This window comes from Sus scrofa, chromosome 2 (assembly GCF_054392235.1).
Source record: "Sus scrofa isolate SSC_HxYL_T2T_F1_AM1 chromosome 2, Sscrofa_HxYL_maternal_Yorkshire_Landrace_v2.0, whole genome shotgun sequence".
NCBI classification, from domain to species: Eukaryota; Metazoa; Chordata; class Mammalia; order Artiodactyla; family Suidae; genus Sus; species Sus scrofa.
The window spans coordinates 75612832-75635103 of record NC_139384.1 but is presented as its reverse complement, the minus strand read 5'-3'; the positions used below and the strand labels follow the sequence as shown (position 1 = coordinate 75635103).

The window sequence follows — 22272 nt, the reverse complement described above, 5'->3', positions numbered from 1 at the left end:
ACTGTCATTTCTTCCCTAGTCCCCAGTTTCTGTCTTCATCACCTCAACAGAATGCTCCCTTCCCCCACAGTGGCAGGAGGAGCTTGTGAACATCTGAGTCAGATCAGTACGTCCCTCCTCTGCTCAGAACTCTCCATGGCTCCCACCTTACTCATAGCAAAAGCCAAAGTCCTCCCTAGTCCAAGAGCCCCTGCACAACCTGCCCTGTCATCTCCCTGCCCTTACCTCCTCCCACTCTCCCCTTTGCTCACTCCCTTCAGCAATGCTGGCTTCCTTACTAGTCCTCCAACAAGCCAAGCACAACCTTACCTCAGGACCGTTGCACCTGCTGTTCCCTCTTCCCTCAGACATCTTCATGGCTTCCTCCTCATCTCACTTCCTTTTTTTTTTTTTTTTTTCTTTTCCTGGTCGCCCTATCAGCATATGAAAGTTTCCAGGCCAGAATCGAATCTGAGCCAGAGCTGTGACCTATGCCACAGCTACAGCAAGGCCAGATCCTTAACCCACTGCATCAGACTTGGAATTGAACAGGTGCCTCCGCAGAGACAGCTGGATCATTAACCTACTACACCACAGCAGTAACTCCCTTCCTCATTTCTTTAGAGACTAAGATCTAATACCATCATTGAGGCCTTATCTAATATAGAAAGGGCCCCCCACCCCTTTTCCTTGCTGCTTCCCCCACACTGCCCTTATAACCTTCTAGAATACCTTACAATTTACTTATTATTTTGTTTGTTGTTTATCCTATGTCTCTCCCAATAAGGATATAAGCCTCTGTGGTTAAGGACTTTTGTCTAGAACAAGGCCTCATCCACTGAACACACTTGATCAATATTCACAAATAAATTCAAATGTCCATTGACAGGTAAATTCAACAGGCAAACTATGGTATTCTCCTATGGTGGAATACTACTCAAGCAATAAAAACGAATGAAGCTGTAGTGCCCACTCATCCAACATACATTTATTGGTCACTTACTATGTGCCAGGTGCTGTTCTAGAAGGTTCTAGTCCACACCGGTGGACAAAGGCAATAAAAAGGCCTTCCATCATGGAGATCATGGTACACAGACAACTAGAGGGTGTCCAAGGGAGAAATTAAGCAGGGGATTGGGCAGGAAGTTCTGGGTGTGCAGTTTCAAATAGGTGGATACTGAGAAGGTGGCTTTTGAGCTAAGACCCGGAAAAGGTGAGGGAGAAGCCATGAGGTTGCCTTGGGGAAGGCGGATCAAGGCAGAGGCAAGAGCCAGTGCAAAGGCCCTGAGGTAGCAGCAGGCGTGGAGTGTTGGAGGAAGTAAAGAGGCTGGTGTGGCTGGAGCCCATAAGCTAGAGGGGACTGTGGGGAAAGGGGCTCAGAGATCCTCAGGGGTTTCCCTGAGGCAGAGAAAATCAGCTATGGGAAGGAGAATGGTGACTTATAGAGCTCAGGAGTAGGAGAGGAAGAGAGGGTGAGGTTGGAGTTCTTGCCACCCTCACTCTGCATGTCTTATTGGACAAACAAGCCTGGTGTTAGGAGAGTGCAAACATTGCAGTGGCCTGATAGGCTTTCCTGAAAGACCAGAAAGAAGGAGAAAAAGAAAGGCTGGCCTTGTGAAAAAGGAAGCAAAAAGAAAGGTATACAAGGAGGAATATGGAAAAGAAATTGCTGATATATATTAACAAATACTCTATCAAGTCTTGGCAGACAATGGCCCGTGGTGTATGTTTTTAAATAAAGTTTTTTTGGAAAACAGCCAGGCCCGTTTGTTTCCGCATTGTCCATGGATGCCTTTGCTATACCAGCAGAGCTGAGTGGCTGCAGCAGAGATTTATAGCCCACAAAGCTTCAGATCTTTACTATTCTAGCCCTTTGCAGAAAAAGTCTGCTGTCCTCCGTACTCTTAACAATAACAACGAACTCTATCAATACATTAAGTACTTAACAGCATATGTTTATATATTAATATATAACTATAATATAAAATGAGGTAATTATAATTATAATGAATATCTCTATTGAGTGTTCATTATGTGCTAGGCACTGAACTAAGCTCTGTTTTTGGGGGGCCTATATTATTGCATTAAATCTATTCAACAGCTCATTGCATTTGGGCATTGTCACTATTGCTGTTGCTGATTAAGAGACAGCTTGAGTTCAAACTCCACCTCTGTTCCTCCTGGGGTTGGGGGGAGGGGGGGATCAGACAAGCTACTGAACCTCTCTCTGTCCCCAGTTTTCTCTTTTGTTACACAGGACGATGACAATGGTGCCCATTCCCCAAGGCATTGAAAGGATGAATTTAACTGATACAAGCGAGGTACTTGCCATGTTGTCCAGAACTCTTGTTACTGTGAGTATCTTTCCTGACACTCACAGTAACAAGATAAGGAGACTGAAGCACAGGGAGAGGAAGTCACTTGCCCATGGCAGCCAGCAGTCCAGTGCAGCCATTACTGTTAGAAGCAGGGGTGCAGCAAAGTTGGGAAGAGAATGATGAAAATCAGGAACTAAGGGGCTCATGAGAGGTGGCCCCAACCCACTGCCCCAGGGGACGTGGGTCTGCCCACCTCTCTCCTCATTGTTGTCCTGGACTTCAGAGTGGCTGGAGGCAATGAGGGGCCACTCTTCCACTCTCTGTGGAGGAGAGAAAGGGCCAGTTAAGCTTGAATGGAGGAAGACAAGACAGTGCTCGCCTTAACATCACAGAGCCTTGGAGGAGTTCAAAGAAGTGGGCGAGGCTGGGAGGATACAGGCCATTGTTACAATCTGCAGGGTGACGCCGGAGGAGGCTGCAGGCGGAGATCTACTGCTAACACAGCTGGACTAGGTTGGGGTGGGGTGGGCGCCAGCCATTGTTAGCATGTCTGGGCTACCATTTCACTTGTGCCCCTTCTTCTGGCTGCCAAAGAGAGGGAGGGGCAGATGTGGGGTTGAGGAGTCACTTCCTGCCTTAGGACTCAGCCACCCTCCCTGGGCTCAGCCAGAGGGGCCTCTCCTTAGGTTTCACTTCCAGCAAGACGGTCTTTCTTTCTCTCTTTCTTTCTTTCTTTCCCTTTCTTTCTTCCTTTCTTTCTTTCTTTCTTTCTTTCTTTCCCTTTCTTTCTTCCTTTCTTTCTTTCTTTCTTTCTTTCTTTCTTTCTTTCTTTCTTTCTTTCTTTCTTTCTTTCTTTCTTTCTTTCTTTTTCTTTCTTTCTTTCTCTCTTTCTCTCTTTCTTTTTTGTCCTTTTAGGGCCACACTCGTGGCATATGGAGATTCCCAGGCTGGGTGTCGAATTAGAACTGTAGCCGTTGGCCTACACCACAGCCACAGCAACTCGGGATCCGAGCCTTGTCCACAGCCTACACCACAGCTCATGGCAACGCCAGATCCTTAACCCACTGAACGAGGCCAGGGATCGAACGAAGCTGTGTCCTCATGGTTCCTAGTCATATTCATTTCCACTGAGCCGGGATAGGAACTCCAAGATGGTCACTTTCTTTAGGCAGGAAGCTGTCCTCTCTGGCCCCATCCACCCACTTCCCCCACCACAGCCTTGGATTAAGCCGAGGGCCTTGCCAGGGGCACAGATTGCCTGCTGACACTCAGACTATTGGCTGACTAAGCAGAGGGCCCCAGGCTCAGGCCTGGCATAGAACCGAACACTTTTCCAGGATGCCAGAAGATTTCCACCAAGAGGGAAAGAACCCTCAGTGCAAGGAGAGAGTCAAGGAGTTATCAGCATGTAGAAAGAACCAATAGTCACCATCACTACCCACAACTATAATAATAGCAGAAGAGCAGTTTGGTTTTGCTTTCGTTTGTTTGTTTTTACCACTTGGGAATCTGATTTCTCTTTGTGGAAAGACAATGCAATGTGTCCACCAAACTTCCTCCTAGATGCAAGCGTGGACTAAATACCTGGTATGCCCTGCAGTTAGGTGAGCCAAGGTTCTCACTATCTTCTGTTACCCAGAATCCTCTCTTCTTCTTCCTCTACCCTGCTGTGCTCTACCTGTGTGAACGGCCTCATTGGGCTCCTTACTCTGTGGCTTACTCTGTTGGGTTTGGACAATGGAAGCCCTAGCAGGAGATGGAGGGGATGGGGCATGAGGTTGGGGCATTTATTCTGCTGGCTTCCTCAGGTTGTAGCTGCTGTGGGGCAGCTGTCTCTCTCTCTCTTCCTCCTTCCTTCTCTTCCTCTCTCTCTCCTCCCTCCCTCTCTGTTTTGGTAACTGTGCACCTATATTTCTTCAATTATTATTTTTTTCTTCTTTTTAGGGCCATACCTGCCTGCGGCATATGGAAGTTCCCGGACTAGGGGTCCAATCGAAGCTGCAGCTGCCAGCCTACACTATAGCCACAGCAATGCCAGATCTGAGCCACGTCTGTGACCTACACCACAGCTCACCACAAGGCTGTATCCTTTAACCCACTGAGCGAAGTCAGGGATGGAACCCGAATCTTCATGGATACTAGTCTGGTTCTTAATCTCCTAAGCCACAACAGGAACTCCTCTTAAATCGGTTCTTGATATGTGTCTTTTCTTTCCTACAGGCTAGAAGCAAAAGACTTTCAAGTTCTTATGGGATCATAGAGCCATAAGATAGAAAGCGACTGGGTCCTAGGGTCATGATGCGGAAGACCACATGCTGATTATCTGACTGCGCTTTCCTCCAGTGAGAAGCACATTCTTACTGTGCTCAGCCACTGCAGATATGGCTTTTTTTTTTTTTTTTTTTTTAACACCAGCTAGCACTCCCTTAATATCTCTTTAAAGGGATCAGGCCTGCAAACTTCTGTAAAGTTGGCTCCACCCCCAATGCCAATGCCGAGATCAATTACGTGACTTAAGTCTAAGCCAATCAGAGTACCCCTTCCCCCACAGTGATTGGCTCATGCATGAGCACATGACCCCAGCAGAGTCAATCGAAAGCAATAAATCATTTCCTGAAAATGTGGGGAGGATGGCTGGGAAAGAGAATCACTTTGGAAAAGACGGAAAGGCTGGAACTGCAGCCATGTTATGTCGGCCTGGAGAATGGAGTCAACTTCAAAAAGCAGAACCCAGCACTGAGGCCTAATGATGTCATCTGATCCCTGGATGCAGACAGGGCAGAAGCTAGTCACTTGTAAAAGAGTATTTTGGGGGAGTTCCTGTTGTGGCTCAGTGGCTAACGAAAACGACTAGGAACCATGAGGTTGCGGGTTTGATCCCTGACCTTGCTCAGTGGGTTAAGGATCTGGCCTTGCCATGAGCTGGGGTGTAGGTCACAGATGTGGCTCGGATCCCACATTGCTGTGGCTCTGGCTTAGGCCAGTGGCTGCAGCTCCAATCGGACCCCTAGCCTGGGAACCTCCATATGCCGCAGGTACGGCCCTAGAAAAGGCAGAAAGACAAAAAAAAAAAAAAAAAAAGAGTATTTTGGGGAGTGGGTGTGTGATCTTATATAAATGGGATTGAGCCAGGAGTCAAGGAACTGAATTCCAATCCCCAAACCAACATTTTTTAGTGAGATCTCAACTATGACCTAATTCCAATTAAAACTGAGATGAAAACCCTTGCCTCTCTCCCTCACTCATCTTATTAAGGTTAGTTGGGGTGACACATGAGGCAACAGCTAATCAGTGTTTTGAAGGAAAAACTAGCAACTCCTTGTTGATAAATAACATACTGTTATTAATAAATGGCCATGGTTGAATTAATTCCAGAAAACCCTGGGGGCTAGGGGCTGTCCAGTGACTCTCTTGGCTAGGATTCTAAAGACCATCTGTGACAAATACATCCTCCGGAGCACATACCCTTGGCAGGAACACAAACTGCTTTCCTCACCCAGAAAACTCAACCAGAAAAGGAACAGAGATAGAGGAGGGAGGGAGGGAAAAAAATCATGCCTGCTCAAAATATCTTTCAGTCTGAGCAGTGATTTCCATCTCTACAGCCATCATCCCAGTCTAAGGCACCTGGTCTCTTCCTTGAAGAACTACAATAGTTTTCTCACTGGTTTCCTGGCTTTCTTTTTGCCCCCAGACAATTCATTCTCCACACAGCAGTCACTGAGGCCAGTCACAGGTATAATCTCATTGCATTGCTGCTTCAGTGGCTGGATAGTGCCTTTAGACTAAATACCAAAATTTTAAGCATCTGCCACAGGGCCTTTGCATATGCCATTCCCTCTGGTCAGAACATCTTTCCCACCACTCCTGCCCTCTCTATATCAGAGTTCCACTAAAGACTCAGTTTATCACAACTGCCTTGGGGAAGGTTGTTTCTCTCCCAAGGAAACAACCTCCCCTCAGCTTGCTCCTCTCAGAGCAAGCAGAATCCTCCTTAGGGCCTTTATAATTGTAAATTATAAATTATAGCATTTATAATTGTAAATTAAGTGGCCGTAGCTATTTATCTGTAATCCTTGCCACAATGTAAGCTTCACGAAAGCACTGACTGCATTTGCCATGTTCATCATTGTAATTCAGTGCCTTGTACACCAGTGGCTCTCAAAAAATATTTGTGGTTTGAACAGCTGAGGCTGAAAACAGACCAGACCAAAAGAGATAAAAGTTAAACAGTCAGAGAGGTTGTCTTATAGATCATTGAGGCAAGAATGAACTTTTGAACAAATGGTGCTGGGACAACTCTAATGGAATAAAAAGGAAATTGGACCCCTACCTCACACTGCACACAAAAATCAATTCCATGTTGATTAAAGATATACAATGCAAAAAGCTATAGACGTTTTAGAAATAATGTAGACTATATTCATGACCTCAGGGTAGAAACAATTTTGTTAAATAAGATACAGAACCCACAAACTGTAAGGGAAAAGATTTTTAAATTCAAGCACACTAAAATTAAGAACTGCTATTGATCGAAAGACATCATAAAAAATATCAAAAGACAAGCCAAGAGAAGGTATTGCACAGCATATAATGATCAAGGACCACTTTCCAGAATACATAAGGATCACCTACAGATCAATATGAAAAAAAATTAAGCAATACAGTTATAAAAAGTGGACAGAGCATGAAGAGGCATTTCACAAGAGAAACCTGAATAGCCAATAAGAGTATGAAAATACGTTCACCCATTTTGTAATCGGGTAGCAACAAACGAAAATCACAATGAGAAATCGCCACACATCCATAAAGGCTGCAGTTAAAAAGTCACCAAGTGTTGGTGAGGGCGTGGAGCAACTTGAATGCTCGGCTACTGCAGGGAAGAGTGTAAATTAGCACACATACTTTGCAAGAACAGTTTGGCAATATATCATCAGGTTGAAAATGCTCTCATCTTAATACCCAGCAATTTTGCACAGAGACATTTACCTTTAAGAGACGTCAGCATGTAACAACTAGCAGCTCTGCTTATTTCCAGTAACCAACAGAGAACAAATTCCCATGTTCACCATCAGTGAACAAATAGAGCCATGAAGGAGCTGCAGTGACCACAATAAGGATGGATCTTATCAGTGTACCTGTGAGCCGATGAGGCAAACTACAAAACAATTCCTATCGCATGGTTTTAAATTGATAAAGGCCAGGAGTTCCCATCATGGCACAGTGGTTAACGAATCCGACTAGGAACCGTGAGGTTTCAGGTTCCATCCCTGGCCTTGCTCAGTGGGTTAAGGATCCGGCATTGCCGTGAGCTGTGGTGTAGGCGGCAGACGTGGCTCAGATCCCGTGTTGCTATGGCTCTGGTGTAGGCCAGCGGCTACAGCTCCGATTCGACCCCTAGCCTGGGAAACTCCATATGCTGAGGGAGCGGCCCTAGAAATGGCAGAAAGATAAATAAATAAATAAATAAATTGATAAAGACCAAAACCATGAAACAATTAACTACACTGTGTGCCTAGGTGATAAAACCACAAAGAAAAGCAAGTTAAGGATTCCCATAAAATTCTCAATGGTGGTTCATCTGGGAGAGAAGGAGGGGTTGTGGGAGAATCTGAGGAATTGGTGACATTCTATCTGTTGACTTGGGCAAAATGTTTTTTTTTTTTTTAATTGAAGTATAAAGTTGATTTACAATGTGTTCATTTTAGGTGTACAGCAAAGTGATATATACGTATACACACACACACACATTACACATACATATGTAATATATATATACACATGCACACGCGTATACACTCTTTTCCATTATAGGTTACTACAAGACACTGAATATTGTTCCCTGTGTAATACAGTAGGTCCTTAGTCTTTATCTATTTCATATATAGCAGTGTGCATCTGCTAATCCCAAACTCCTCATTTGTCCCTCCCCGACCCCTTCCCCCTTTGGTAACCATACATTTGCTGTCTATGTCTGTGAGTCTGTTTCTGCTTTGTGACTCAGTTCATTTGTATCCCAACATGATTTTTAATATGTTTACCCATGTTTCTTGAGTTCCCTGATAGTCTCGTGGTGAAGGATTTGTACTGCCACGGTTGCGGCGCAGGTTGAGCCCTGGCCTGGGAATGTCAACGTGCCATGGGTGCAGCCGCCCCCCCCTCAAATGTTCATCTATGTTTCTACCTTCTAAGTTGTTTACTCCTTCACTGCTCCCCCCCATCAGCTAAAGACTGACTTGGAAATAATATGACACATACACCAAGGGAAGTTTATGAAGAGGAAGAAAAAAGGAGCAAACACTGAGACAGAACATCAAAAGATAACAGAGACACAGGAAATGAAAAGGGGCGAGGGACTGGCCCAAAGGCTCAAGGAAGGAAATGAGAAGTGGGGAGAAAGAGGGACAACGAGGTTGTCAAGGGTAATAAAGAGAGGAAACGCTATACTCCACAATATTCTCTCCTGTCTGTTCCTCTTTTTCCTCTCTATGTATCTTCTCTCTTTCTCTCCCTCTCCATCTTTCTCTGTGTCTCTTTCTCCCTCCCCCAAGGCTGTCTTCCTTGCCTTGCACCACACTCGCCCCCCATACAATCTCACTCTCTTTCTTTTTTTTCCTCTCTTTTTTTCAGGGCCACACCTGCAGCATATTGAGGTTCCCAGGCTAGGGGTCCAATCGGAGCTACAGCCACTGACCCACACCACAGTCACAGCAACATGGGACCTGAGCTGAGTCTGTGACCCACACCACAGCTCACAGCAACGCCAGATCCTCAACCCACTGAGTAGTGGGGCCAGAGATCAAACCTGCGTCCTCATGGATGCTAGTCGGGTTAATTAACCGCCGAGCCACGACGGGAACTCCCCATAATCTCTCTTTTAACACATATTTACTATGTGCTTACTCTGAACCAGACACAGTGCTAGCGAAAGAGGGAGGCCACAGCCAGGGGACACAGGGTGGCACGGCCCAGCGTGGTGGCCCAGCTGCCCGCCCGGGACTGCAACCACCAGGGCGCCATTGGCCAGACTCAGGCATGGATGGACTTGTGGGCTGCCTGTGACTCTCTCCCCCTCATTAATTTCACTATCAAACACTCCCAGCATCACAAGTTGTAGGTCTTATTTATTAAATATTTAACTAGGAGAAACCCAGCTGAGATGAAACCTCTCATTTGTGGCAGCCCCAGGAGAGTGGAACACGGGTCCTGCTGCTGGGATTAACCGCGGCTAACGGATGAGGCCCAGGGTGCCGGATGGGGACATGGGTGGGGGCAGCCCTCATGCCAGAGACAGAAAGACCCAGAAATGATGAGAACCGGGCTGTCTCACAGTCTCACTTGGAGGCCAAGGGGTAAGAGGGCCAGGAACAGGATGTTTCAAAAACTCTAAAACCAGAATAGGTAAATCCACAAAGACAGAAGACAGGCTGGCACCCGGAAGCAGGAAGAAGAGACAGGGTGTGACTGCTTAATGGGTACGAGGCTTCCTTTTGGGGGTGATCAAAATATCTTGGAGTGAGATGGGTGTACAACATGCAAATGCACTAAATGTTGCTGAACTGTATACTTTAAAATGATTGATAGTTAATGTTATGCCACGTGAATTTTACCTCCATCTTTAAAAAAGGAAAAAAAAAGACATTAAAAAAGTTTAGCTCCATCTACTCCAACTATTAGCTCTAAGGCTGCTGATCTGATTTATTTTATTTAATTTTTTTCAGGGCCACACCTGAGGCTTATGGAAGTTTCCAGGCTAGGGGTTGAGCAGGAGCTGCAGCTGCTGGTCTAAGCCACAGCCACAGCAAGAGCAACACTGGATCCTGAACCCACTGAGCGAGGCTAGGGATCAAACCTGCATCCTCATGGATACTAGTTGAGTTCTTAACCCACTGAGCCACGAAGGGAACTCTGGATTTTTTTTAATTAACATTTATTTATGTATGAAGCGCTTCCTATCCACTCCCCAGGCCCCCTGTGCAGCACTTCGAACCATCACATCCTCTACTCCTCACAATCCTGGGAGAGAGGTACCGTCAAGTCTCTGGTTTTACAGGGAGGGAATCTGTGGCTCAGAGAGGGTAAGTGGCTTACCCCAAGTCACACAGCTCCAACTCCAGCCTACCCGCCTTCCAAGTGTTCTTAACTACCCAGCGCTCTCTGCCAATCCGAGCTGAATTTTAGAATCACCTGGGGAGTTTTCGAAAATCCCCATGCCCAGGGTCAACCCTGGACCAATCTCACTAGCATCTGTGGAGTTAAGCTCAGGGCATCAGCATTTGAAAAACTTTCAGGCAGATTGTTTATTTTTGCACCATAGCACTGAGCACACTGAAACTATACCCTTTATCCGGTCCTAGGTCTGTTTCCCCAGATAGAATGTCAGCCACACCAGGGCAGGGGTTTGTGTCTGTTTCTGTGGGTCTGTGTCCCAGTGCCCGTACCAAGCATAAAACAAAGAGCTCTGGCCACCCGCTGAGGATTTCTGCTGTGCTAAGCAGAATGTTATTCATTCACCATTGATTTCACCCTTACAACATCCATAGACAGAAAACACTCTTCTGCCCATTGTGGAGATGGAGAAACTGAGGATGGCTGAAGTTAAGTAACTTCCCAAAGGCAACATCATTGTCAGAGAGGAACCTGGTCCTGGCTGACCTCAATGCCCCTTAACTCTGTCCCTTAACTATTCCCTAGTACCTTCTCTTCCCACAGGCACACCAACCTCTCTGGAACAGAAATGTTTCCCTAGGCGCAACCTGAGCATCTGCCCCTCTAAGCCTTTGTTCCTTCTGGGTCATTACCTGTCCCATGAGGTTTCCCCATTTGATAAGATGCATGACCTTGGTAAGCACCTTTCATCTCTGAGCCTCGGTGTGAACACCTGTAAAATGGGGGCAAAAATAAAGCCACTGAGCCCTTGGGACTGGTATAAAGATGAAGTCAGTCAAAGCGGTTCTCACACAGCCTTAAGCTCATAAACACTCCATAAAGAGGTGCTACTAACTAGACTTGAAATGGCAGTCAGTGTCCATGTCCTCTTGGGATATGGCCCTTCCTCTCTGCTGGAGTTCCAGTGAAATCCCAGACATGAACAAGCACAGGGGCTGAGGAAAGGAATCCCATTATGAATACGGAAAATGGTCCAGTTGCTTTTTTTGGGAGCGGGGGGCGGGGAAGAAGAGATCCTATTTGGTTAGTTAAAAGAGCCGTGGCTGGCACTAATGCTTGGAGAGCTTGCTTTAAATCCCGTGGTGGCAACTGCACCCTCAAATCAAAGAGCTTTCAGAAACACACACATGTCATTGCATTGAGGAGAGAGGAAGCTAGTGCCTGCCCCATCACAATAATGAGGGCAGACTCTTAGTCAGTCAGGCACTGTTCCAAGTGCTGCTTAAGCCTTAGAAGAATCCACGAGGCAGAAACTCGTATTATAGCCATTTTACAGAGGAGGAAACTGAGGCCTGAGAGGTGAAGTGACTTGCCCAGAATGCTAGGGATCAGACAGAGGCAGGGCTGGGATTTGAACCCAGGTAGAACCAGGGTTCTACAGCCTCCCTCTTAACTACTATCCTGCCTCCAACCCAACACAGAGCCACAGAACCTCTCAGAATCTATTGAACCTGGAGCAACCGCCCCAAAAGATATCTGTGAAGAAGGTCCCAAAAGGAAACAGAGCGGTGAGTTCCCCTGTGGCTTAGTGGTAATGAACCCAACTGGCATCCGTGAGGACACAGGTTCAATCCCTGGCTCCACTCAGTGGGTTAAGGATCCAGCATTGCCATGAGGTGTGGTGTAGGTCACAGATGCGGCTCAGATCTGGTGTTGCTATGGCTGCAGTGTAGGCCGGCAGCTGTAGCTCTGATTGGACCCCTGGCCTGGGAACTTCCATATGCTACAGGTGTGGCCCTAAAAAAAAGAAAGAAAAAGAAAACGGAGCAAAAGGGGCGACCAAGGACATCATGCAGGGAATAGACAGTCTGTTTGGATCTGGAAAATGCTCTGCAGCTTCGGGAACTGAAGAAATGCGTATTGCACCACGAAGAGACTCCATTCTTCCCTTCTCTGATTGATGAAGACATAAAATCAAGGGCAATCCAGTTGGACCCCATCATCAGGAAAAGATGGAGTTTGAAAGGACACAGACTAACTGTTCCTGGCAACCTGGTCCCTGCACCTGACCTATCACCCAGCCATGCCACTTCCAGGAATCTAGCCTCAGGAAATAGTCACAGACATGTGTAAAGACATCGTCACAGTGGGGTTCACTGCAGTATGCCTAGTTTTGGAGAAAAAACACCAAGCCTCAAAGTACTGTGTATACACATGGGTCTTATTTTGTTGTTGTTATGGGAAACAGCAAGTAAAGGTGTGCCAGGGGAAAACAGGCATGAAGGTGCCATTTCCTTTGAAGGAAAAGTCTTCACTATGGTCAATACCATCTACCCTTATCATCTTCTTACCCTCTTCTCCCCCAACCGGACTGGCACATAGTAGGTGCTCAGTAAATGTTTACAAATGAATGCATTTATGATGAATGCACTTCTTCCCCGCTCATGTCTCTAAGCTCATCTGTCCCAGGGGTGTCCTGGACATGCCCAAGGCCAGCCGTGCTGTGAGGATGAAGGGAATAGAGAACCATGGTCTCCGCCAGCAGCATACTCCAGCCAGAAGCCCAAAGAAAGTGAGACACGATTTAAAAACTGGGCAACAGAAGGAGAAGGAGGGAGGAAGAGAGGCTGCAGCAGCTTTCATTCCAACATTTTCCAACTCCAGCTGAGATTTCCTTCTATATACTCATCTATATTTACATCAACGAATCTGTCAGTAGCAAGCCTGTTGCTGATGGTGTGGGATCTAAAGTTCAGAGAAAGCTGGCTTAGACACCCAGCTTGGAAGAGAAACTGTAAATTAAATTTAAGTAACCCCAAAACCCTAAATCCACCCACTCCCCTCCAAGGAATCCGTGACATTTTTTACATCAGGATTTCTCAATCTCAGCAATATTGACATCTTGAGTTGAATAATTCTTCAATGGGGGTGGGGTGAGGGGGTTGCCCTGTGTGTTTTATGACACTCAACAGCATCCCTGGCTTCTACCTGCCATGTGCCAGTAGCACCCTACCCACCACATTCGTGACAACCAAAAATGTCTCTAGGCATTACCAGAAGTCCCACAGAGGGCAAAATCACCCCCAGTTCAAAAGCACTGTTTTACAATGCAGACTAGGAAAAATTCTAAACCAATTGTTCTTTCCATGCTCCTCCTTCTCAACTTCCTAAATCTTGAGTCACCTGGTCTCAAAATTTCTTTTGCAGATTCAAGGAAAGTGATGACAACAATTTTAAGACTTGAGTGCCATCTCTAGACCAGAATTTTATTTTGGAAACAATCAGCACCCTGGACAGAGATTTATGCACAAAGATGTCTGCTGCAGCGTTGTTTATAAGCAAAACAAACAATCGGGGATGGTTATGTGAAGTACGATATAGCCATAAAGTGGAATGGAATCAGATATTAACAACAGTATTTTCTGGGGTTTCTGCCAACCCATATAGCACCACAGTGTGAATTTAAATAAGATGCCCCCTTTTCAAGTTGTTAGGCCCATCTGTCAAAAAATTGTCATAATATCTTTATTTTGCTAGAACAAGATACTTAAGCTTTCATCATCCAAGAAATTGAAATAATAAGTGCACAGCTCTTTGATGCCTAAGATAAGAAATACAATGACCTTATGCAGTGTGTATTCTGTGCAAGTATCCATCGTAGTCCTGATGTTGTCCAAGGATATCTGGCAACATGGAAATATGTTCATTAGAGTTTATATCCACAAAAATGTATGGCATGAAATACATTAAATGTCACCAGAGATTCTCCCTGGAGAGGAGATTATACATATATTTTATGTTCTTTTCTGTATTTCAGGTGTTTAATAAATGAAGAGGACAGGCCTCTTGGAGGAGATGACTTTTGTACTGATACCTAAATGAAGAGAAAGAGTCAATCATGCGGAGATACAGGGAAACAATGATGCAGGGAGAGGGAAGAGCCTGCACAGGTGCCTACAGAGTCTTATAAGCTAGATTTGGGCAAAAAGGGCTAGTGGGGCTGAGAGTGGAAGGGCAGAGAATAGAAGAGATGAGATCAAAGACAAAACTCGGACTAGATCATGAGGGGCCTTGCAGAATCTGGTACATCCATAATCTTCCATCTCCGGCCAGTAAGTAAGCATCTGGGACAATGACCGAACCCACCTGGAAGAGGAATGTTCCCCTAGCCCACCACTCCTCACCAGTGGAGCAAAATCCAAGGAATTTCACTTTTAGTCCCAGTGCTGAAATAAACAAAACCAAGATGTTTCCAAAATTTTAGAAGTCTTTGTCAACAATACTGTTTATTTCCCTTATTGTTAATCAATTAACAAACACTCATGACACAGTCCAGGAGTGGGGGGGGGGAATGCAAAGAAGATAAATTACTGTCTCCTACCCTCAAGGAGGTTTCTAATTAGAGAGGTGAGATATAAGCCTACAATCGTATTGATTTTCACAAAACATGTGAAATGCACTTGACGTTGAGGGTGGTAAGTGGAGGGACTTGGTCATTCCCAAGCCAATAAGGACACCAAATATCAGAGAAATGCAAACATGGACACCCACCCTTCCACATAAACTTTATATACCCACCCACCTAACCATCCATCCATCCATCCATCCATCCATCCATTCATCCATCCATCCATCCTTTCTTTCACCATCCATCCACTTACCCATCTGTCCACCACCCATCTAGTCATCCACCAATCTACTTTCCACCCACCTATAACCCACCCAATCACCCATCCATCCAATATCATCCATCTTTTCTTTCTCTCATCCATCCATCCTACCCTCCTTCATCCCATCTAGCCTATCCACCTGTTCATTCATCTGTCCAACCAGCCTCAGATCTATCCATCCATCCACTCATTCAACATTAACTGCATGGTAATTCTCCCCTCTAAACCACAAACATCCATCCAGGATCCTTAACTTGAAAGACTCCATTGTGATTAGGAATGGGTCAAACTGTTAACACTTACATCCTAACAACTCTTCCAAAGGTAAATCAAATTCATAAACATTTCTGACTGCTCCAAGTCTTCATAAGACCTGCACAGAAGCTGGCCTATTCTCACTGGTTTGAAGTCTTTTCTTTTTTGGGCTGCACCTGTGGCACGTGGAAGTTTCCAGGCCAGGGGTCAAAACCATGCTGCAGTTGCAACCTGCTCAACTTCGGTAACACCCAATCTTTAACCCACTGTGCCACAAGGAACTTTGAGGTTTGAAGTCTTTGATGTCTTCAAAGATGGTACGCTTAGAGCAAGGCGAGAAAGTAGGGTATGGTTAGAGGAAGGGGGTACTGAGGGTGGACTGGAAAGACTCTGGCATTGGAGACAGCCTGGAAGTGGGGTGTAGGAAATGGGAGAGGAAGTTGATTAGAAACATAGACAATGATTGCTGAGATGGGGGAAATTTTGCCTGTGTCTTGGAATCATGGAATTCTAGTATCTACAATCAACATGACTCTGATTGTTTTCCTCTGGGATTATGCATTGGAGCCATGACGGTTCAACTGATCATCCAAGAGAATGGGTTCAAAAGATTGATGTTAAAGAATAAGAGATCAAGGGAATTGAAAGAAAAGGCAGAACAATAACTAATACTATGTAGCACTTACTATGTCACTCACTATTCCAAGCCATAGGTCACAGACGCCACCCAAATAAGCCCATCCTTCCTCCCATTGATTCATCCATTAATCCCTCAAAACATCAATCTATCCATTCATACATAATATAAACACAAAAGAGGGCTTACTAAGTTCCAGGCACTACTTTCTAAGCACAACATATATTAGCTAACTTAATCTTCTAAGACAGGTGCACTAGAATCCTCGCTGGACAAACTGGAAAACTGAGGCACAGAATATTTAAATGACTTACACAAGGTCACACAGTAAATGACTAGCAGAATTGGGATCGGAACCCCAGCCACCTGGCTCCAGAGTCCATGCTCTCAATTCAGCTCTGTTGCTTCTCTGCCACCGTATTAACTGCCAATGCCTAAACTACAGGTTGACTTTCAGAAGACAAGCAAGAACAAGGGGCTGTCTGGCTGACCCAGCCCTCAGAGAGAATGATGATACACTGTGAAATGGCTTAGCCAGTGCCTGTCAGATGGCTGGTGTTCCAGAAATGCTGATGAATCTCAGCTGATTCTAGCTGAAGTTACATTTCCAAGTACACAGACTAAAATTAACACCTTGAATTCATTCATTCAAAAGTTATTTATTCAGTACTGCAGCCTTGTTCATAATCGGGGAAAAAAAAAAAACAAAAAAACCTTGAAACATCTCAAACGTCCATCACCCCGGAAAGTGGATAAATTGTTGTATCATCACAGAATACAATATGATACAGAGCAAAATTAATGACCTACAGCTACACTTAAATAAGAGAGAAGAATCTTAGAAACCTACAGCTGAGTGAAAAAAGCAAGTGCAAGTTCCAGAAGGCTAAAAAGCTCAGAAGCCATGAGAGTTAAACTTACAGAGTTAAGGCATATATAACTGCGTGATAAAACTTATTTAAAAAGAAAGAAAGGAAAGAAGATACACATAATCCAAGAGAGAGTGGTCACCTCTGGGGGAGAATGAGGTGGGGGAGGGGCAGGGGAAAAGGAAGGGTGGGAGACTAGAGATAGAAGTTCTATTGATCATGTTCTAGTTCAGGGTTTCTCAAAGTGTGCGCCCCAAACCAGCAGCCTCAGCAGCATCTGGGAAATGGCTAGACATGCAAATTCTCAGGCTCCACTTTGAGCCTCTGGAATCAGAAACTCTGGGGGGCCAGGCCCATCCATCTGCATTTCAACAGCCCTCAGGTGATGCTGATGTGTGGCCAAGTGTATGCATCTCTGTCCTGGAGCAGATGATGCTGACCCTGCCTGGCTGGGGGACCACACTTTGAGGACCACTGATCTACTTCTTGACTTGGATGGGGGATCCACTGGTGTTTCCATGTTAAAATAAATAAGGAAAAAGAGGCAAAGGGAGAGACAATGTTGGGAATGTGCTGGGAACTCGGAACAAGATTAAAGCAAGTGGCTGTTAAGCTGAGGTGCAGGAAAACACCCCACCATTCTGTATCCAGGCATTGTAAGTGCCGAGCACAGGGCCAGAGTGGTGACCACAACCAACCCAGCCCTTGCCATCACAGAGTCTAAAGTCCATCCATTCTGATACTTTTTTCCCCCATTCTGAGCCTTTTTACAGAATGATCATATACACCACACACTTTCAATACCTTTTATTATTTCCACCATCCCCTGGATGTAGGACTATTACGCTCATTTTACAGATGAAGAAACTGAGGCACAGCTACCGGAAGCTAGAGCTGAGATTTGCCACCGGGTCATCTGTCTCTAAGCGCTTTGCTTCAACCCCACAGTACATCACCTCCCCTGCCCGCCTTCTCCTCCTTTAAGCCTCCAGCCCTGGTGCTTTGCTCAGACAGGTGCAGCCCTACATGGGCTCCAGCAATATTTCAGGGTAGCAAGTGAAGGTCAGTCGAGATTCCCACACCCATTATTATTATTATTATTATTTTTAAGGCTGCACCTGAAGCATATGGAAGTTCCCAGGCTAGGGGTTGAATCGGAGCTGCAGCTGCCAGCCTACACCACAGCTCACTGTAACACCAGATCCTTAATCCACTGAGCGAGGCCAGGGATCGAACCTGCATCCTCATGGATGCTAGTTGGGTTCGCAAACTGCTGAGCCACAACGGGAACTCCCTGTTATTCTTAACAAAGAAAATACATGCACCCTGAGATATACAGAATGATTGGCCACCAGGCACCTGCTGTAGAGCACAAAGAACTCTACCGGATATTGTGTGATAATCTATGTGGGAAAAGAATCTGAAAGAGAGAACGGATGTGTGTACATGCATAACTGAATCGCTCTGTTATACAGCAGAAATTATCACAATCTTGTAAATCAACTATACCTCAATCAACTTTAAAAGGACCAAAAAAAGGAAAATAATGAAGGTCAATGAGAAAAAAGAATATGGCAGGTTCTAGGTCAGACACTGTGTAATCCCCCCTCACAGAACAAATTCTAGGTCTGTACCCATGTCTTGTTTAAGACAAATCTGTCCATGTATTCTTAAGATCAGACTTAGCCCTCCTGCAAACGCTGCTTGTATAAAAATACTTTCAAAACTGGTTTAAAATTATATAATATTTTACGCACAGACCTAAAATTAGAACAGAGCTTAAGAGCGTGAATATTATTTACTGGTAGGTGGGCGATAAAACTGAGTTTCCCTCATTTCCGGGGGGTGAGCAGCCTCTGAAATAGTGTTGTTGCAGGGAGGGGCTGCTGATTCCAGTGGAACCTGAGCAAAGAACACCTTAAAGGAAGACCCAAGAATTTTCCCAGGCTGAAAAGCTCTGACCCAGGAAAGACGACAAAACTTGATCCGTATTTAACTCCGGAATTTCGCGCTTCAGAGCGGGGATCTCTCCCGCATTAGCTGCCTTAAATAAGCGGCTTCCAAAAGCACAATTTTCATTCCAAGATAAAGTCTCAGCTTTTCAGAGGGAAAAAGCTACCTTTCTTCTCCTTTCCTGGGCGTTGGCACCATCACTCGCTCCTTTCCTCTCCAGAGTTTTAAGAACTCACCTGGAGGGTGACCACGTCCTCATTTGCCCAGAACTACTGGGTTTCCCAGGATGCTAAAACCAGGACAGTCCCAGGCAAACTGGGACATCTGGCCACCCTACCCAGACAAGGACTAATGCCCAGTGGCTTTTGAAACCCAAGTTGCAGAGCCCACCCACGTGGTTCCCTCTCCTGGAAGGTCCCTTGCCTTCTCCATGCTCCCAGGAGGTGAGGGGGAGGGGAGAAAGAAGAAAGACCAGAACCGGAGGAAGAGGGGGAGGTGCCTTTTAACACCGAAGCTGAGCTCTGTCCTGCTGGGAGGCTTGCAGTAGTCACAGCAGTGGTCCTAGGCCCGCAGTCTCCATCCTGCGCAGGACACTTTGGCTCAGAAAAGGGGATGAAGTGGGGGAGCAGGGAAGCTACTTATACACCTTACAACACGCTCCCACAGAGGGAGGGATCGAGGGAGAGGGAGGCAATTTTCTATCGGACGGTAGGGAAGAGAAAAATGGGTCAAGTGGGCAGACACAGTTCCCCTTTAAAGTGTCCAGAAAGAACGGAAAATGCAAACTGGTTGCTTTATTTTATTTTATCTTTGTCTTTTTGTCCTTTCTAGGGCCGTACCTGCGGCATATGGAGGTTCCCAGGCTAGGGGTCTAAACAGAGCGGTAGCTGCTGGCCTGCGCCAGAGCCACAGCAACGAGGGATCCGAGCCGTGTCTTCGACCTACACCACAGTTCATGGCAAAGTCAGATCCTTGACCCACTGAGCCAGGCCAGGGATCCAACCCACAACCTCATGATTCCTAGTCAGATTTGTTAGCCACTGCACCATGATGGGACCTTCGAAACGGGTTGCTTTAAAGAGCGCCACACTCAGATTCATAAATCGAAACCAGCCCATCACAGAGGGGCCCTTTGCTCCCATTCCCACCCAGAGAGTCAGTCTCATTTCCAGCCAAAATTTCCCAAAAAAGAATGTATGAAGGGAAAAGTCCTCTCCAGGGTTATGGTTCCTGTCTTTTGGAGCTTTCTTCATGCCAGACACTCTGCTGACCATGCCTCACGCCTGACCCCACATGACCCCCTCCAGAATCCTCCAAGAGACTTGCTATCAAAAGCAACACGTTCATGTTACTTATCTATTCTATTTATTTATTTTTAATGTTTAATTTTTTTTAAGGGCCGCACCCACAGTATATGGAAGTTCCCAGGCCAGGGATTGAATCCAAGGCACAGCTGCAATGTAGGCTGCAGCTGAGGCCATCCTGGATCCTTTAATCCACTGCGCCTGGCTGGGGATTAAACCCACACCTCTGGAGCCGCAGCAGTGAGGTTCTCAACCCATTGGTCACAGTGGGAACTCCTACTTATCTACTTTAGAGAACAGGGAAATCTACTCAATACTCTGTAATAACCTAAATGGGGAAAAAAATCTAAAAAAGAATGGATATGTACATATATACAACTGATTCACTTTGCTGTATACCTGCAACTAACACAACATTGTAGGGTGACTCTACGCCTATAAACTTTTTTAGTTTTTTTTACAGCAACATGTTCATCATGTCCATGAGGAAACTGAGGGTCTGATGCCCAAGGCGACTTGGCTAGTGAGCCATCTGAACCTGGGCCTGGTTGACCCCAAGTTTGGGGTGCTTTCCCTCCCCTCCCTGTTGTATTTCATGGCACCACCTGGATCCCTCCTGGGGAGCTGAGCTAGCAGTCCCCGAAATGTATTAACTGTGGGCCTTCAGGGCCCTGACCATCTCAGGATTGAATCCACATTCCTGGTAGCACCTTCCATTGTTAAGGGGTTCAGAGGTATGCTTGCTTTTGCAGGGAGCAAGGGGAGGGTAGACATAAGCCCCAAGTACCCAAAAGATGTTCCCCCCAATCCCTTGAAGGAAGACTTCACTCTCAAGGGGCCATTGCTTCCCATATGCTCAAGAACTAACATTTCAGAGACCTTCTTTGGTCTGGTAACCTCGGGCACACACACCCTTCCTGTTGCCCCACCAGTCATATAGGTGAATCAGATCTCTCTGATTTGGCAAATGGGCAAAGAGAGGCACTTCTGTCACTCACTGGACAGACACTTATGGAGTGACTACTGTGTACCAGGGGTGTGTGTTGGGGGGGTTTACAGTGGTGAACAGGATGATGAGCATGGGTCTTACGACCTCAGAGCTTGACTCCACTGCTGAGTGGCAGAACCAATGCACCGCCCCCCAGAGACCCCCTTCTTCCACACTGGAGACCCCCTCCCTCTCCCTCGCTAGATTTCAAGCCAGTGCAGGCAAATAACTGCAAATGACATCCTCACCTTTTCTCGTTTGTCTGACTGGCACTTAATGCTACCACTTCTGCTACTTACTACACATCTACAATCCTTTACGCTAAACCCTTGAGTCCAGACGTCCTTTGGCGCTTAGAATTGGGTGCTTCTAAAGGCCTCACAAGGATGGGAAGGTAAAATGGCATGACCACTCTGGAAAACAGTGTGGCGGTCTCTTATAAAGTTAAACATGTACCCCCCACAACCCAGCAATCCTTCTCCTGGGTATTTATTCACCCAAGAGAAATAAAATGTACGGTCCCAATGTTCTCACTAAAACCCATCCAGCAATGTTTACAGCAGCTCTACTCATAATCGCTCAACCTGGAAACACCCCAAACGTCCTTCAACTGGGAAATGGATGAATGGACTCCGGTCCAGCCATCCCATGGAATACAACTCAGCACTGAAAAGAAAGACCTATGGATACACACACCAGTATGAATGAATCTCAAAGGCAGCATAAAGGAAACCAGACTCCAAAAGCTACATACGATATGATTCTATTTATCTGACCCCTTAGAAAAGGCAAAACCATAAAGATGGAGAACAGATCTGTGCTTGCAAGGGACTTGGGAAGTGGGGTGCTGACTCATGGGGATCTTAGGGGAATGTCTGGGGGTAATGGAACTGTTCCATATTTTGATTTGGGTGGTGGCTACATGACTGCATGCGTTTGTCAAAACTCTGAGAACTGTATGCTTAAAAGGGTGAATTTTGCTCTAAGTGATTTATACCTCAAGAAACCCAATTTTTTGAGAGAAAGAAAAAAAAAAGTAACAGGATGCATCGATGATGTCACCCAGATACTCCAAGTATAATTCATGGATGAGCAGCCTGGGCCATGCCTAAAGGCTTGTTGGAAAAGCAGAATCCCAGACCCCATCCCAAATCTACTCAGCCAAAATTATCATTTTAACAAGGCAATCA

General features: G+C 45.8%; 1 protein-coding gene across 13 annotated transcripts in view; it reads right to left on the bottom strand.

Annotated features, from left to right (window-relative positions):
• Positions 1-22272, bottom strand: part of CACNA1A (calcium voltage-gated channel subunit alpha1 A) — a 378703-nt gene that overhangs the window by 249066 nt on the left and 107365 nt on the right. Inside the window, exon 1 of one of the 13 annotated variants that reach the window (XM_085012706.1) lies at positions 11099-11135. The exons of the other annotated variants lie outside the window; for them this stretch is intronic. Within the exon in view, the coding sequence (XP_084868832.1) occupies positions 11099-11120 (22 nt within the window). The 5' untranslated portion in view covers positions 11121-11135. Of the gene's footprint in view, positions 1-11098; positions 11136-22272 lie in introns of those variants that run through there. 13 annotated transcript variants of the gene reach the window in all.